Source organism: Capra hircus, chromosome 14 (genome assembly GCF_001704415.2).
Source record: "Capra hircus breed San Clemente chromosome 14, ASM170441v1, whole genome shotgun sequence".
In the NCBI taxonomy this organism is placed as follows: domain Eukaryota; kingdom Metazoa; phylum Chordata; class Mammalia; order Artiodactyla; family Bovidae; genus Capra; species Capra hircus.
The window spans coordinates 6482290-6499866 of NC_030821.1; the positions used below are offsets into that span (position 1 = coordinate 6482290).

A 17577-nucleotide genomic window follows, 5' to 3' on the forward strand; every position below is an offset into this window, starting at 1 on the left:
CCTGGGTCAGGATGACCCCCTGGAGAAGGAAATGGCAACACACTCCAGTATCCTTTCCTGGAAAATCCCACAGACAGAGGAGCCCTAGGGGGCTACCGTCCATGAGATTGCAGCGTCAGACACGGCTGAGTGCAAACACAAGCATGCAAGCTGGTAGCGGGTATGACTTCCAGGTTGGCTTCAAATGGCTTAAATATCATTGAGGACTATTCTGAATCCTTTGGCTGCCACTTCCCTGGTGGCGTAGGCATTAAGGAGTCTGCCTACAATGCAGGAGACCCATGTTCGATCCCTGGATTGGGAAGATCCCCTGGAGAAGGAAATGGCAACACATTCCAGTATTCTTGCCTGAAAATTCCCAGGGATGGAAGAGCCTGGCAGACTGTAGTCCTTGGGGCCACAAAGAAATGGAAAGGACAGAGAGACTTCACTTTCTTTGGCTGGCTTGAGATTTTCAATGTAAAGGCAGGAATTCCAGGAAACCCTTGCCTTGGGCAAATATGATGAACTTGTGCCAGAAGAATACTGGGTCAATGGGGACTCACTTTCTAAATTTCCCCTTCAGAGTTCAGTCCACAGACCACTCTTCTTTAGAACATAAGAACTTTATTCCATTGGCATTTGAAAATCAGAGCTGGGGGAAGGAAAGCCGTCAGTTGTTTTATGTATGAATCTCAAACATTGCTGAGCTTTACTGTACTTACTATTTATAGATGTAACTAGGGATAGAGTATTAAATAGAGTTCTAGGTTTCTGTGGATAGGATGAATGAGGTTCTGTGAAAATGGTAGAAGGGGAAATAAATTTTGACTCAGTTTTATCTTTGTAAATTATGGTGCAGTATCTTTCTGTATCTGTCAGACAAGTAAGTTTTGCTATTAAGCATTAATGTTCTGTGAATTTTGGATCACAAAAAGCTCTTTCCAGCTCTACTGGACAGTGGATATGAGTGATTAGACAAATTATGCAAACTCTTTAAGCTGAAATTTCCTTGTCCCATAAATGGGGGATAATATTTATTTAACTTAGTTAATGTTAATGATAACTATGTATATCATGTTTAATAGAGTAGCCAGTACCTTTAAAAAGACTCAAATATAAGTTAGATGTTAATGTGATGATTGTTATTGTTATTCTACATGATGCTTATTTTATATTTAACTTTAAAAAAGTCTCATGTTTATAAGTAAAGGTGATTAATCTGTGATCATTTGGATCTTCATCTTCTCCTGCTCTATTTTTTTTTTTTCTTAAGGATGACAATATTTGTTAGATTGGTTTTCCTTAGGTTTTTTAGTTACTTCTTAATTGGAAGGCTACAGTCCATGGGGTTGCAAAGAGTCAGACACGACTGAGCGACTTCACCTTCATCTTAATTAGAAAGCTTGGAGCTGGAAGGATAAATGGGAAAATGGTCATTCATTCACACATCTCTTGGGGACTTAAAAGTATATCATCCAGTAACACACAAATAAGTTATGGTGGCTGCTTCCAAGATGCGCATAATTTACAAGTTGGAAACAGAAGTTTTTTAAAAAGTACTTTTATCATTGGTGAAAAAAAAGTTGCTGGAAAACTACCATGCGAAAATAAAGAAAGTGTGGTAACCACTGTCTTAAAATATTTTCCTAAGTATATGTACCTAATTTATTATGGAAGATGTTTTAATCACTTGGGACAGTCATAACATCTATAATCAAATTCTAGAAAATATTTTATATATGGTGATTTTGAGTGATCATTTTGAGACTTAGAGTGATGTGTTTAATTGCGTTACTAATGACCAGAGAAAAACAGACACTGAGAAGGAATATATTATTAAAATGCAATATTATCTTGGAACAGTACATTTCTACTCTTGACAATAAAGTGTTCACATCAGTAATGTTTTATACAACAAAAATATTATGCTTCCCTGTTTAGAATACCTGCTGAAGTCACAGAAGAAAGTAAACCTCCGCAACCCGATGATTCTCACAACATAGCTATCCATGTTAAGAAAGCACGCGGTGGGCGCACGTTATACGGACCAAAAAAGTATGAAGAGACAGTAGTGCAATTCATGGCTATTTTAAAGAAACTGTAAGTATTTTAAATATGTTACTTATGGTAGTTGAACAATTCTTTTGAATAGCTTTTTAAAAATCATTATTTATTCCTATTCAACATGGATAGTCTATTGGATAGGAACAAATCACTACTCTTGCCTCCATCTCCTAAAACCCAGGGAGAGGTGATTGAGGGTCCCCTTGGGGTGTATTAGTTATATTTGCTAACATCATAAATCTTATCATGACTCCATTAATCACATTGCAATGGGTCTAAATGCTTTATGTAATTCAAACAAAAATAATGCAACTGAAACCTGTTTAATGTTGTGGTATCTATAGCCCTCCATTTATCTTTAGCTGAACCACGAGCAGATCCATGGACTACTTGAGTAATGCCATTTAATACATTTTTAAAAATAACTACCTTATACTCTAAAATTTTTTACTTTGTCATCATACTTGAAATTTTAACAAATTGATTTTGAGTAAGAGTAGCCTCTTTTTAAAGAAATGCAAATATGCCTGACAAGATTAAGAATACTAGTTATTGATAACAGAGCACTTTGGCTTAACCATATTATGATGTCTTAACTTATACTTAAATTCAGCAGCTCTGAGTAAACAATGTTAGATGGGAGGAAGGAAAAAAGAGGTTGAAACATTAAAATCGTTGGAAAGGTCATATATGGGGGATGTCACCAGAAAGGGAGGGTTTAAATAAGTAGAGGACATTGTAATTGTGAAGTGTGTACAGAGAATAGACAATGGGAGGGAGAGGTGAGAGAGAAAAGAGAATTACAAATCTTTCTGTTAAGTTTTGTATTTTGAGGCATGTCAGGTTAAATACAACCTTACACATGTTAGTTAGATTTTGGGTTGTAAGCAACAGAAACTGGCTGGTTAATTAAAACAAGCAAACAAGAAGGAATGGGGAAAGGGGAAACTTGTGGAGAAATATTGGATAGCTCCCAAAATAGAGAAAGAAGTATTTGACTCTGCTGGGTGTATAACATTGGACTCAGTCAGCTACAACTATTTTTGATTGGGGGTTATTAGGCTCACACTTTAGTTTCAGAGAGGAGGAGTCAGATTGTTGATTGTTGCAGTTTGCTTTCATATTCATATCTTGGATAAAGGCTGATGGGGATCACACACTTTAATTTACAGTTGTACTGAATTTACATTCAATTGGTAAGAGATAGGATTTCAAAAGAGAAAATATCAATGTCTCAGAAAGAGAGGGAAATGGATCATGAATAAACAATATTAAAAGCAATGAATTAAAACATGATGAAATTTTTATAAGTAATTTTGGCTGACTGTATTTTTCACTTATTAATGAATTCAGTATATACTTTTGAATCCCTATAGTTTCTGAAAATATTCTTAATTTTGGGACAGCAGTGGTGAATACAATATTTTTGACCTCATGGGGAGCTTATATTCTAATGTAAGAGGGATAACACACACACACACACACACACACACTATATATATATGTATATATATGTATGTATTATGTTAGTGATAGGTATTAGAAACTAATGCTGATTAGGTGTATGGGGGATGATGGGAATGATTAGGGAAGTCATATAATTTAATGAAATGAGAGCGCTAGTGAATCAGATATCTTGGAGAAGTTCATTTCAAGGAGAGGAAACACAAGTGCTGGAGCCAGGGATGACACGTGTTTTGTAAATTGGGGGAAAAAAAAAATCAGCAAGCAGGCCAGTGTTGTGAAAGTACATTGGTAAGGGGAAGAATGGGTAGCAGTAAGTCTTCAGAGTTGGCTGAAGCAGATCATTGCTTTGGATCTTGCAGGCTATGGTAGGTTTTCAATCTTGGTGTGACAGGCAAAATGGGAGTGACATTGTTTTTATTTACGTGGTAATGTGTCATGTGGGTACCAGGAGGAGATTTGGGATGACCTGTCAGAAGGCTATATGGAATTGGTCTAGGTGTGAGATAACTGTGGTCTGAATTCTGTTTTTAGGGAGTTCAGTTTGACATGTATCAATAGAACTTAGCGTTTAAAAATACATGAGCTGAACAGTTTTCAATTGATATTCCTGGAAGCACATTAGGTTATTAGCTCAACCTGACCCCCAACAAAGATAATGCCGGGCAATTCATCTCCTGCTCTCACATGTTTCTATTTGATGACATTGCCTATAACACCACTGGCTTTAAAAACAGAATTATGGATTTCTTTGGTAAACATAATTGATTTCTTTATAAATGACTAATTTCTGGAAAACAAGTGATGTATATATGTAACTGTGGGGGTTGTAGAAAGGATAGGAGAGGAGACAAACTGATAAATGAGCTGTGAAAAGCAGTTCAAGATCCTCTGAGAAAACTTGGCCCAAATGATTTTTCTCCTACTTTCTCCAATTAAAGATGTTTCCTTTGAGGGAAGGAGGCATCTGAAGATCATTATGTTTCAGTGGAGCAGTGATGCAAAGCCGCTTCTCAGGAATGACTCAGAGAAATTGGTCCCTGAAAAGACATGAGGGTTTGTGTTTTTTAGATTCAGGCTGCTTAAAATCCAAATGCAATATGGTTCTTACAGTACTGTTTGCTAGTGAAATGGGGTATAAGAGGAGGAAATGTAATCTCAAAGTATATTTTAGGGTTACATGCTGATGAGAGAAATAAACTTTACGGGTTATTAATTCTGTTAAAAATGCAAAGCTGGGTTAAAATCTAAGTGGAATTGGAAAGGCCCTCTTCTTTACATTAAAAAAAAAAAGTCTTTATTGCGAAGAGTTGACTCATTGGAAAAGACCCTGATGCTGGGAGGGATTGAGGGCAGGAAGAGAAGGGGACAACAGAGGATGAGATGGATGGGTGGCATCACCGACTCGACGGACATAAGTTTGGGTAAACTCTGGGAATTGGTGATGGACAGGGAGGCCTGGCGTGCTGCGATTCATGGGGTCACAAAGAATTGGACACGACTAAGCGACTGAACTGAACAAAACTGACTGGAAGCTAAAAGGAAACATAAGTTAACAAAGAATGATGCAAATGCTAAATGTAATTTAGATTTCTGACAGAAACAGTTTATAAGAATTGTTTATAAGAATGGAAATTGTAAAAGAGAGCTATTTTTGTTAAAAGAGATGAGTTAGCCAAGGACAGAAACTAAAACCTCCTTGACAGTAGATTGATAGCATAGAAGAGTAAGGCACTTTCTTGGCCCACCAATGACAATGAGAGTTGAATTTACATTTGGGGTGCAGGAATCACAAATGCCTGACTTCAGAGTGAAAAGAAATATGTCCTGACTTGCACTCCACTAGTAATGAGTTGTTTAGTTCCTGCTGCTGCTGCTGCTAAGTCTATGAAACCATCATCACTGTATAAATTTGGTATGTCTTGACATGTATATATCTATGAAACCATCACCACAATCAAGATAAAGAACATATTCATCATTCATAAGAGTTTCCTTGTGCACCTTTGCAATCCTTTCCTTTTACTCAAACGTATACCCCATTCCCTCTCCCGAAGCAGCCACTCGTTAGCTTTCTGCCACTGTAGCTTGTTTTCCAGAATTATGTATACATGGAATCATACAACATATTTCGTATTTTAGCCTGGTTGTCTCACTGAACACAGGGATTCTGGAGAGTCATTCATGTTGTTTTGCATACCAGTAGCTCATTTCTTTTTTTCTTGTGTGGTAATACACTCGATAATGTGCAACCATTTCTATCTATTCATCTGTTTATAGACATTTGCTTTGTTTTTAGTTTTTGTCTATTATATTTATAAAGCTACTATGAACATTCAAGTACAAGTCTGGACATTTGCCTTCATTGCTGTTAAGTAAAAACCTAGAAATGGAGAAACTTCAGTTCAGTTCAGTCACTCAGTCATGTCCGACTCTTTGCGACCCCATGAACCGCAGCATGCCAGGCCTCCCTGTCCATCACCAACTCCTGAAGTTCACCCAAACCCACGTCCATGGAGTTGGTGATGCCATCCAAGCATCTCATCCTCTGTCATCCCCTTCTCCTCCCACCCTAAATCTTTCCCAGCATCAGAAACTTTTCCAATGAGTCAGTTCTTCGCGTCAGATGGCCAAAGTATTGGAGTTTCAGCTCCAGCATCAGTCCTTCCAATGAACACCCAGGACTGATCTCCTTTAGGATGGACTGGTTGGTCCTCCTTGCAGTCCAAGGGACTCTCAAGAGTCTTCTCCAACACCACAGTTCAAAAGCATCAATTCTTCTGTGCTCAGCTTTCTTTATAGTCCAACTCTCACATCCATACATGGCCACTGGAAAAACCATAGCCTTGACGGACCTTTGTTGACAAAGTAATGTCTCTGCTTTTTAATATGCTCTCCAGGTTGGTCATAACTTTCCTTCCAAGGAGTAAGCATCTTTTAATTTCATAGCTGCAACCATCTGCAGTGATTTTGGAGCCCCTCAAAATAAAATCAGCCACTGTTTCCACTGTTTTCCCATCTATTTCCCATGAAGTGATGGGACCGGATGCCATGATCTTCGTTTTCTGAATGTTGAGCTTTAGCCAACTTTTTCACTCTCCTCTTTCACTTTCATCAAGAGGCTTTTTAGTTCCTCTTCACTTTCTGCCATAAGGGTGGTGTCATCTGCATATCTGAGGTTATTGATATTTCTCCCGGCAATCTTGATTCCAGCTTGTGCTTCCTCCAGCCCACCGTTTCTCATGATGTACTCTACATAGAAGTTAAATAAGCAAGGCTGACAATATACAGCCTTGACATACTCTTTTTGCCATTTGGAACCAGTCTGTTGTTCCATGTCCAGTTCTAACTGTTGCTTCCTGACCTGTATACAGGTTTTTCAAGGGGCAGGTCAGGAGGTCTGGTATTCCCTTCTCTTTCAGAATTTCCACAGTTTCTTGTGATCCACACAGTTGGAGGCTTTGGCATAGTCAATAAAGCAGAAATAGATGTTTTTTCTGGAACTATCTTGCTTTTTCGATGATCCAGCAGATGTTGGCAATTTGATCTCTGGTTCCTCTGCCTTTTCTGAAACCAGCTTGAACATCTGGAAGTTCACGGTTCACGTACTGCTGAAGCCTGGCTTGCAGAATTTTGAGCATTACTTTACTAGCATGTGAGATGAGTGCAATTGTGTGGTCATTTGAGCATTCCTTGGCATTGGCTTTCTTTGGGATTGTGGAGAAGGAAATGCCAACACACTCCAGTATTCTTGCCTGGAGAATCCCGTGGTCGGAGGAGCCTGGTAGGCTACAGTCCACGGGGTCGCAAAGAGTCGGACACGATTGATCGATTTCACTTTCACTTTCTTTGGGATTGGAATGAAAACTGGCCTTTTCCAGTCCCGTGGCCATTGCTGAGTTTTCCAAATTTGCTGGCATATTGAGTGCAGCCCTTTCACAGTGTCATCTTTCAGGATTTGAAATAGCTCAACTGGAATTCCATCACCTCCACTAGCTTTGTTCGTATGATGCTTTCTAACGCCCATTTGACTTCATATTCCAGGATGTCTGGCTCTAGGTGAGTGATCACACCATCATGATTATCTAGGTCATGAAGATCTTTTTTGTACAGTTCTTTTGGTATTCTTGCCACCTCTTCTTAATATCTTCTGCTTCTGTTAGGTTCCTACCATTTTGGTCCTTCATTGTGCCCATCTTTGCATGAAATGTTACCTTGGTATCTTTGGTTTTCTTGAAGAGATTTCTAGTCTTTCCCATTCTGTTGTTTTCCTCTATTTTTTTTCATTGATCACTGAGGAAGGCTTTCTTACCTTTCCTTGCTATTCTTTGGAACTCTGCATTCAAATGAGTATATCTTTCCTTTTCTCCTTTGCTTTTCGCTTCCCTTCTTTTCACAGCTATTTGTAAGGCCTCCTAGGTAAGTATATGTTGAACTTTTAAGAAATTGCCAAACTCTTCCAAAAGTCTTGTACCGCAAACATTGCACTATTAGTTTATGAGTGTTCTATTTCTTTTGCATTCTTGTCAAATCTTGATTTGATCATTTAAAAATTTTTAGTTATTCTAATAGGCTTATAGTGCCATATCATGATTTTTAATTTATCTTTCTCTACTAACTAATGATGTTTAATGTATTTGTCATTCATATATGTTCTTTGATGAAATACTTGTACATATATTTTGCACAATTTAAAAGTGAAAACTCAATTTTAAAAGAGGGAAATATTTACTCAAATATTGAAGGTAATTTTTATATTCTAAACATATTAAAACATATATCAGATATACACCTAGTAAATATTTTCTTAGTCTTTAGCTTATCTTTTTCACTTTCTAAAGTTTCAAAAAGTAGAAGTGCTTAATTTTTATTAAATCCAATTTAATCGTTTTTCTGTTATGAATCGTGCTTTCGATATTGTATATGGGAAATTTTGCCCTATTAAAAATCTTGAAGGATTGATTGTATGTTTTCTTTCACAAGTTTTATGGTTTTAGGTTTTGCATTTAAGTCTGTTATTCATTTTGAGTTAATTTTTGCAAATGGTATAAAGTGTTACTAGAAGTTTGGTTGCTTTTTATTTATTTATTTGTTTGTTTTGCTCGTTGATATCCATTTATTGAAAATGAAACTCTTTCTGGATTGCGATGCCTTTGCAGTTTTGGTGGAAATTATCTATTCATGCACAAGTGGTTTTACTTATGGAATTTCTATTTTGTCGATGTATGTCTATCTTAATTTACTTAATTTACATGTGATGATTACTATAGTTTTTGGATATGTCCTAAAATCAGATGGGTTTCCCAATTGGCAATGATGGTAAGGAGCCCACTTGTCAATGCAGGAGATATAAGACATGTGGGTTTGATCCCTGGGTGCGAAAGATCCCCTGGAGGAGGGCATGGCAACCCACTCCTATGTTCTTGTGTGAAGAATCCCACGGACAGAGGAGCCTGGCGGGCTACAGTCCATGGGGTCACTCAGAGTTGGACACGACTGAAGGAACTTAGCATGCATGCCTGTAAAACCAGGTAGTGTGATTTCTTCCGCCTTGTTGCTCTTTTGGATAATCTTCAGTCTTTTGTGTATTCAGATGAATGTTTAGAATCAGTTTGTAAGTTGCTAAAAAAGAAAAGACTACTTGGAATTTTACATATTTATTGCAATTTTCATTTGCTTTTTAATTTTATGTTTGTTTTAGGTAACAGAACTTATTGAATCTTCCTAGGTTTTAAAAAGAATCTAGCTGTAGAATTCATTTCAAAATAAACTTTGTACAGATAAATAATATGTTAAAATCATAACAATTTTGACCGAGAGATGGTTGGATCTGGAAAACTTTCTACTCTGTGTATAAATCCTATAAATCAATACTATTAAGACTTTGAAAGAAACTTTTTCTTTTTTTTAAGTTAGATTTACCCAGTTTTAACCTTTCATCTCTTCATTTTTTTTTTGGCCTGAAGTATACCGTTTAATATTTTCCTAGTGTGTCTTCTGATGGAAAATTCTTTCAAGTTTTGTTTCTTAGAAAAATGACTTTATTTATTCTTCATTTTTGGAGATTTTTCGCTGAAAATAGAATGTGAAATTGGCAGTTATTTTATGACTTTTTGGCTTTGTTTCAACTGCAAAGTCAGCTATCTGTCTTGTTGTTACTCCTTTGTTCCTCCTTTGAAAGTAATAAGACTTCTTTTGTTTTTTCTAGCTATTTCTAAAATTTTTCTCTTTGTATTTGGTTTTTAAAACTTAAAAGTTTTAAAATCTTGCTTTTATTTTCCTAGTCACCAATTCTCTTTTGCTCATTCATGGAGCTCTTAATTTAAGTTACTTCATTTGTCATTTCCAAAAACTTCAGTGGACTATTTTTTATAGTTTGCAGTTCTTTGCCAAAATCATCATATTATCGTTTGAGTTCTTGGACATTTCAATCATAATATTGATTATGATGAAAATTGGTCACATTTTAAGTTTACTATACACTTGGGCTAGCTATTGTTTCATTGATGTCTATTCTTGTGCCAAATTCATCTGAATTAAAACTAACTTTAGCTTTATGATGTGTGCTGATATCTAGTAAGACAATTTCTTACTAATTTGTTAATTAATTACATATACAAAGTAGTATCTTTCTCATTCAGGAACATGGTGTATATTTTGCATTTTTTTACGTTGTCTTTTGTGACTCTTAGTAGAGTTTCATAGAGATTCTATATTTTTTAAGGGGGTTATTTCCTAGTTCTTATATCTTTTTTGTAAATATTGTAAGTGCATTACTTTCTTATTGCATTTTTTTCAAGACCAGTCTCAAAAAAATTAATGGGCACAGTTGAAGAAGTACTTTTTCCTTTCAGATCTATTGAAGTATAATTGATACATAGCATTCTGTAAGTTTAAATGTATACCATAATGACTTAAATGTATTATGAAGTGGTTACCGCAAGTTTAATTAATATCCATAAGCCTATATAGATACAAAAATGCTTTTTTTTCCTTTGAGATGGAAACTTTCAGGAGTATTCTCTTATAAACTTTCAAATCATTGTATTTTTTAAATATTGAAAGTATATGGGAAAGCTAGTGATTAAACTAGATCTATATATGTCAGTTTTGTTTATCTTTTCAAAACATCAGTTCTAAGTTTTTCTGGGCTTCCCTGGCGGCTCAGATGGTAAAGAATCTGCCTGCAACGTGGGAAACCCGGGTTTGATCCCTGAGTGGGGAAGATCTCCTGGAGAAGGAAATGGCAACCCACTCCAGTATTCTTGCCTGGAGAATCCCATAGACAGATAAGCCTGGCGGGCTACAGTCCGCAGGGTCACAGAGTCGAATGTGACTGAGCGAGTAACACACACATATATATTGGTAGTTAAACAGCTAGCTTCCCAGTATACTTGCAATACTTAAACAATACGATGATTTGCAAGTTTTCAGGAGACTAGGTCCTAAAAGTTCCCATCTCAAGGGAGAAAAAATTATATATTTTAGTAGGATTTCCCTGGTGGCTCAGATGGTAAAGCGTCTGCCTCCAATGCAGGAGACCCGGGTTCGATCCCTGGGTTGGGAAGTTCCCTGGAGAAGGAAAAGGCAACCCAGTCCAGTACTCTTGCCTAGAAAATCCCATGGACGGAGAAGCCTGGTGTCCATGGGGTCGCAAAGAGTCGGACATGACTGAGTGACTTCACTTACTCACTCCCTGGTGACTCGGACAGTAAAGCATCTGCCTCCAATGCCGGGGACCTGGGTTAGAGCTCTGTGTTGGGAACATGCCCTGGAGGAGGGTATGGCAACCTACTCCAGTATTCTTGCCTGCAGAATACCCATGAACTGAGGAGACCAGTGGGCTACAGTCTATGGGGTTTCAAAGAGTCGGACAGGACTGAGTGACTAACATTCACTTTCACTTTCACTTTATTTTAAAATGCAAAAACTAAAAATCCATTCAATATAAGTCTAAACATTTTCAGTTCAGTTCAGTCACTCAGTCGTGTCCAACTCTTTGCAACGCCATGAATCGCAGCACGCCAGGCCTCCCTGTCCATCACCAACTCCCGGAGTTCACTCAAACTCACGTCTATCGAGTCCGTGATGCCATCCAGCCATCTCATCCTTGGTCGTCCCCTTCTGCTCCTGCCCTCAATCCCTCCCAGCATCAGAGTCTTTTCCAATGAGTCAACTCTTCACGTGAGGTGGCCAAAGTACTGGAGCTTCAGCTTTAGCATCATTCCTTCCAAAGAAATCCCAGGGTTGATCTCCTTCAGAATGGACTGGCTGGATCTCCTTGCAATCCAAGGGACTCTCAGGAGTCTTCTCCAACACCACAGTTCAGAAGCATCAATTCTTCGGTGCTCAGCCTTCTTCACAGTCCAACTCTCACATCCATACATGACCACAGGAAAAACCATAGCCTTTACTAGACGGACCTTAGTCGGCAAAGTAATGTCTCTGCTTTTGAATATGCTATCCAGGTTGGTCATAACTTTTCTTCCAAGGAGTAAGCATCTTTTAATTTCATGGCTGCAGTCACCATCTACAGTGATTTTGGAGCCCCCAAAAATAAAATCTGACACTGTTTACACTGTTTCCCCATCTATTTACCATGAAGTGATGGGACCAGATGCCATGATCTTTGTTTTCTGAATGTTGAGCTTTAAGCCAACTTTTTCACTCTCCTCTTTCACTTTCATCAAGAGGCTTTTTAGCTCCTCTTCACTTTCTGCTATAAGGGTGGTGTCATATGCATATCTCAGGTTATTGATATTTCTCCCGGCAATCTTGATTCCAGCTTTTGTTTCTTCCAGTGCAGCGTTTCTCATGATGTACTCTGCATATAAGTTAAATAAGCAGGGTGACAATGTACAGCCTTGACGTACTCCTTTTCCTATTTGGAACCAGTCTGTTGTTCCATGTCCAGTTCTAACTATTGCTTTCTGACCTGTTTCTCCTAAACATTTTAGGAGAAAACTATTGGGAAAACTCTATGATGAGCAAATAAAATGAAAATATTCTCTGTGTTTGGAGGCTTCTCTGTCTATGGGATTCTCCAGGCAAGAATACTGGAGTGGGTTGCCATTTCCTTCTCCAGGAGATCTTCCTGACCCAGGGATCGAACCTGGGTCTCCCACATTAGAGGCAGACTCTTTAACCTCTGAGCTACCAGGGAAGCCATGTATTACATTAGTGTACATGAATTCTTTATGGAATTAGTCCATTGTTGTTTAGTCACTAATTCATGTCCAATTATTTGCAACCCCGTTGACTGCAGCCTGCCAGGCTCCTCTGCCCATGGGATTTCCCAGGCAAGAATACGAGAGTAGGTTGTCATTTCCTTCTCCCAGGAATCTTCCTGACCCAGGGATTGAACTCATGTCTCCTGTATTGGCAGGTGGATTCTTTACCACTGAGCCACTAGGGAAGCCCTCAAGTAATCTATACTGCTTATGAATCGCCTTTTAATGTCTGGTTTTACATCTTGAGATTATACTACTTCATTCTCCCCATTTTCTTGTCATTTGAGCTTATTTTTGTCATTTACAGTCCCTTTAGTTGTTTAGTAGAAACTTTAGAGAAGAAACTAGCCATCTTTTGCTAAAATTTACCTCAAGCCATTAATCTTATTTACAGAAACCCAATATCCTTATTGACCTTCATTTCTTTAAGTGTCAATGTGGGCAGATGAACGTCCTCTTGAGGAAACATCAATAATATTAATAGCAATAAGAATATGTTTTTATTGCTATCTTCTAAAAGCATAAATGAGCCAGGAAATAATCTAGGCATTGGGTTTGAAAAAATTGTGTCACTGATTCAAAGTTAAATTGACTAGTGTTTTTTACTTAAAATTAGATTTATAAAACATTTTGAGTGTAGTGTTATTATTAAATAAGCATCTCTCTTTTTTGTATTTTACAGTATATACACAAAATCCTGGTAACTCATCCTAATTTCATATTTGTAAATGATATGCTTTTTGTTTTAGGAACATATATTCTAAGTATAGCTCTCTATGTAGCAAATACATATTCTTTTATAGAAAAAAGTGCAATCTATACAACAGCCTAGGAATATTTGGAATATGAGTATATACACTGAATATTCCAAATAACATCACACAAACAATGTAACTTTTCATTGTCTTTTTTTTTCAGTTATGGAAAGGTTAAGATTACATCTTTGAATCAGTTCAAGTTTTGAATCTGTCACTGAGTTATTAATTCAGAATAAAGTATAAAGTCACATTTTCCCTCTGTAGTCAACCTTGTCCTTATTAATCACTAAATAACAACAGCATTTGTTTTCTTGTGTATTTGTAATATGGATGGTATATTTTTCCTTAGTTTAAAAGAGTGAAAACTATTATAATACACTAAATATCCAATTCCAAATGATTATTCTCCTAAAAATATTTCTTAATACACAGACACTTTGGATAAATCAGCTCTTCAGTATAGAAACAGATTTTTATTTAGAAGTAACTGTCTCCTATAGGAGGTCCCATAGGGCTGTATTTCTAAGGCTACTGCCTGTGCCAGAGGCCGCTCAGCTGACTCACCATCACTTATGAGGTTAACTGCTTATTGTTTACAGAGTTAAAAGGTGATATAAAAGCAAAGTGAGACATGCTAGATTCTTCCAATGTTGTTGAAAAATGTAACAATTAAAGATCCTTGACAGAAAAATCTTTTTGATTGAATTACTCTACTTATATTAAATAATAGTACTTCCACAAACACATGTAACTCAATTTTTTCTGTTTTCAGTGATTTTGATATTTATAAAACACATATAACTCAATTTTTTCTGTTTTCAGTGATTTTGATACTTATAAGTTCTAAAAGTCAAATTTATCACCATCTTTCAAGTATTTGCCTTTATTTTTGTCTTCTGACTTCCTTTTTTGATTTTCATACTTGAGACTAGAATTTTTGTAACAGTTGAAAATGTATTACTTTAAAGAATGAGGCAAATTAAACAATGTTCCAAAGATTGCTTCAGTTATGGTATAGTAAGCCCTGATCCTTAAGGGGCTTATTCCCCTGGTTGTGGGCAATCTTGCCAGCTGCTGGCTCACAGATGCCGGCTCTGAGTGAGGGAGCTATCCAGCCCAAGTTTGTGCCCTTTTGCTGACATTCAGTAACTGAGGTGGATGTTGGAGACTGTTTTATGCCATATTTACATTATGCACTTCTTGACTTTAGCAAATGTCTAGCTCATTGCCCAACTTGTATCTCAATGTGGAATTATGTTCATATTTTAAACACATTTTGAGAAAGTATAAAAGTTTTGCCAGTTTAGATACAAAACCAAAGACATGATCCACGAAAGAAATAATTAATAAGGAAGAGTTTATTAAAATTAGAAATTTCTGTTTTGAGAAAGACAAATTCAAGAAAATGAGAATGAGTTAAGATACGTCAAAAGACTGGGAGAAAATGCCTGCAAAAAATACATCTGATAAAGAACTGGTATCCAAAATATACAGAGAAATTATAAAACTAAACAATAAGAAAACAAGTTGATTTTAAAAAATAGACAAAAGACTTTAACAGACACTTCACCAAAGTAAATATACTGATAACAAATAAGGGTCTGAAAAGATACGTTGCATCACATGTCATCAGGGAAATGCAAGATAAAACAAGAAGGTGATACCACTACACACGCATCAGAATGGCTGAAGTGCAGGGCACTGACAATATCAAATGTGGGCGAGGATGTGGAAAACAGGAACTCTCATTCATTTCTGGTGGGAATGCAAAATGGCAAAGCCACTTTGGAAGATAATTTGGTTACTTATAGAACTCAACATCCTCTTTGTACATGTGTGTTAGTTGCTCAGTTGCGTCTGACTCTTTAGGAGCCCATGGACTGTAGCCCACCAGGGATCCGCTCTCCATGGAATGCTCCAGGCAAGAATACCACAGTGAGTAAGCATTCCCTTCTCCAGGGAATCTTCCAGACCCAAGGACTGAATCCGGGTCTCCTGCATCGCAGGTGAATTCTTTACTGTCTGAGCCACCAGGGAAGTTGGCAAGTGATTGTTCTCATTAGCATTTACCCAAAGAAGTTAAAAACTTCTGTCCCCACAGAAATCTGCACGTGGATGTTTATAACAACTTTATTCATAACTGCCAAAGCTTGGAAGCAACCAAGGTGTCCTTCAATAGGTGAGCGGATAAGTAGACCGTAGTAATGGAGACGTCGGAATATAAGCCAGAGTTAAAAGGAAATTAGCCATCACACCATGAAAGATGTGGAGAGAACTTGATTGCATATTAGTAAGTAAAAGAAGCCAATATGAAAAGACAACATATGATGTGATTTCAACTCTATATGGCATTCTAGAAAATGCAAAACTATGGAGGCGGTAAAACATTCATTCATTGCCAGGACTTGGGCAGTGGAAGGGGTGAATTGGTGGAGCACAGACAATTTTTAGGGCAGTGAAAGCTCTCTGTAGGATATTGTAATGATGAATACATGTCACTATACATTTTCTCAAGCACATAGTCTGTATACCAAGAGTGAACTCCAATGCAAATCATGGAGTTGGATAATTATGATGTGTCAATGTAGATTTATTAATTTTAATAAATGTCCTTCTCTGGTGGACGATGTTGATAATGGGGGAGGTTGTGCATGTGTAGAGGCAGGGAGTATGTGAAAAATCTCTATCATGTCTTGTTAATTTTGCTCTGAATCTAAAACTTCTCTAAAAGATAAAGATTATATAAAAAAGTTTACTGACTCAAGCAAGTGCACAGTTAATATGCTATATTATATTAAAATTAATGTGGTAGAGTTTATTATAGAGATAAAGTTTATTTTAAACTTTTGAAAATGACTTCAGTCATATGTATTATAGACTGTATAGTACATATAGTCATATGTTCTAAGAGCCTAAAGGGACTACTTAAATTTTTTGGTTACACTTTACTGTGTTTTATGGGGCAAATTATTTGCTATTGTATTATTAAGGGATTTGCAAAGATCTCAAGATATAGGATAAGAGTAATAGTTGATACTTACTGAACTTTATATTTGTTGTTGCTTTTAATGTTCACAGCAATCTAATTAGGTAGGAGATATTATTTCCCATTCCACTCCCTACCATTTTAACAGATGAGGAAACTAGGGTTTGTTAGTACATTCTGGGACTTGAATCTGGGACTGAAACTCAGAATGATATGAAAGTAAAATGTCTGTTTTCAGCCACTGCAGTATACCAATTTGCCTATTAATAATCTGCAGAATTTTGTATGCATAAACTCACACCCTCTGATATACCCGCACATGGTACTTTCAGAGTATACATATATATATTTTTTTTTTCATCAATTTTTTTTAAGTCCTGATATTTAATTAGGTGCTGAGATTTATTATAGAAAAACTACAGAACAACAAAGATGAAGGTAAATATAAGGGAGACTAGACACAGCAGTTTGTTTGGAAAATACGGTGAGACCTTGAAGCTTTTCATAAAATTAAGAAACATGACCAGCCTACATAACAGAACACATTTGGGATGACGCGGACTGTGGGAAGACTGCGGTACCGCTCTGTGTGTGCACGTGTGTATGTGTGTGCACATGCTGCATGTTTGCACATGCTCAAGCCTTCCCGAAGAACATGAGAGAGATGTCTGATTACAAGGGTTTTAGATGCCCTTGCTGGCATAAGTCTCTTAGTCCTATTAATTTAATCTAAGATTTGTTAATACACACACACACACACACACACACACACACACACATGCATGTGTGTGTGCTCAGGTGCTTCAGACTCCAAGGACCATAGCATGCCAGGCTCCTCTGTCCATGGGATTTCCCAGGCAAGAATACTGGAATGGCTTCCCATTTCCTCCTCCAGGAGACCTTCCTGACCTAGGGCTTGAACTCATGTTTCCTGTGCCTCCTGCATTACAGGCAGATTCTTTACTGCTGAACCACCAGGGAAGCCTATATATTAATACATAATTAAACTCCCCCTTTAAAATGTTGAGCTTGATGGATTTTGACATTTGTACACAGTTGTATAACTCATCAAAATCATTTATGCGGTCCATAT

The 17577-nt window shown here is 37.1% G+C and overlaps 1 protein-coding gene and 1 non-coding gene across 2 annotated transcripts in view; both read left to right on the plus strand.

The window, feature by feature from the left end:
* Positions 1-17577, plus strand: part of CNBD1 (cyclic nucleotide binding domain containing 1) — a 405676-nt gene that overhangs the window by 69927 nt on the left and 318172 nt on the right. Inside the window, exon 4 of the mRNA XM_018058081.1 lies at positions 1924-2082. Coding sequence (XP_017913570.1) covers positions 1924-2082 — 159 coding nt within the window. The remainder of the gene's footprint in view (positions 1-1923; positions 2083-17577) is intronic.
* TRNAW-CCA lies at positions 11006-11077 on the plus strand. Its single transcript has one exon. It is a non-coding gene; the product is annotated as a tRNA-Trp (tRNA).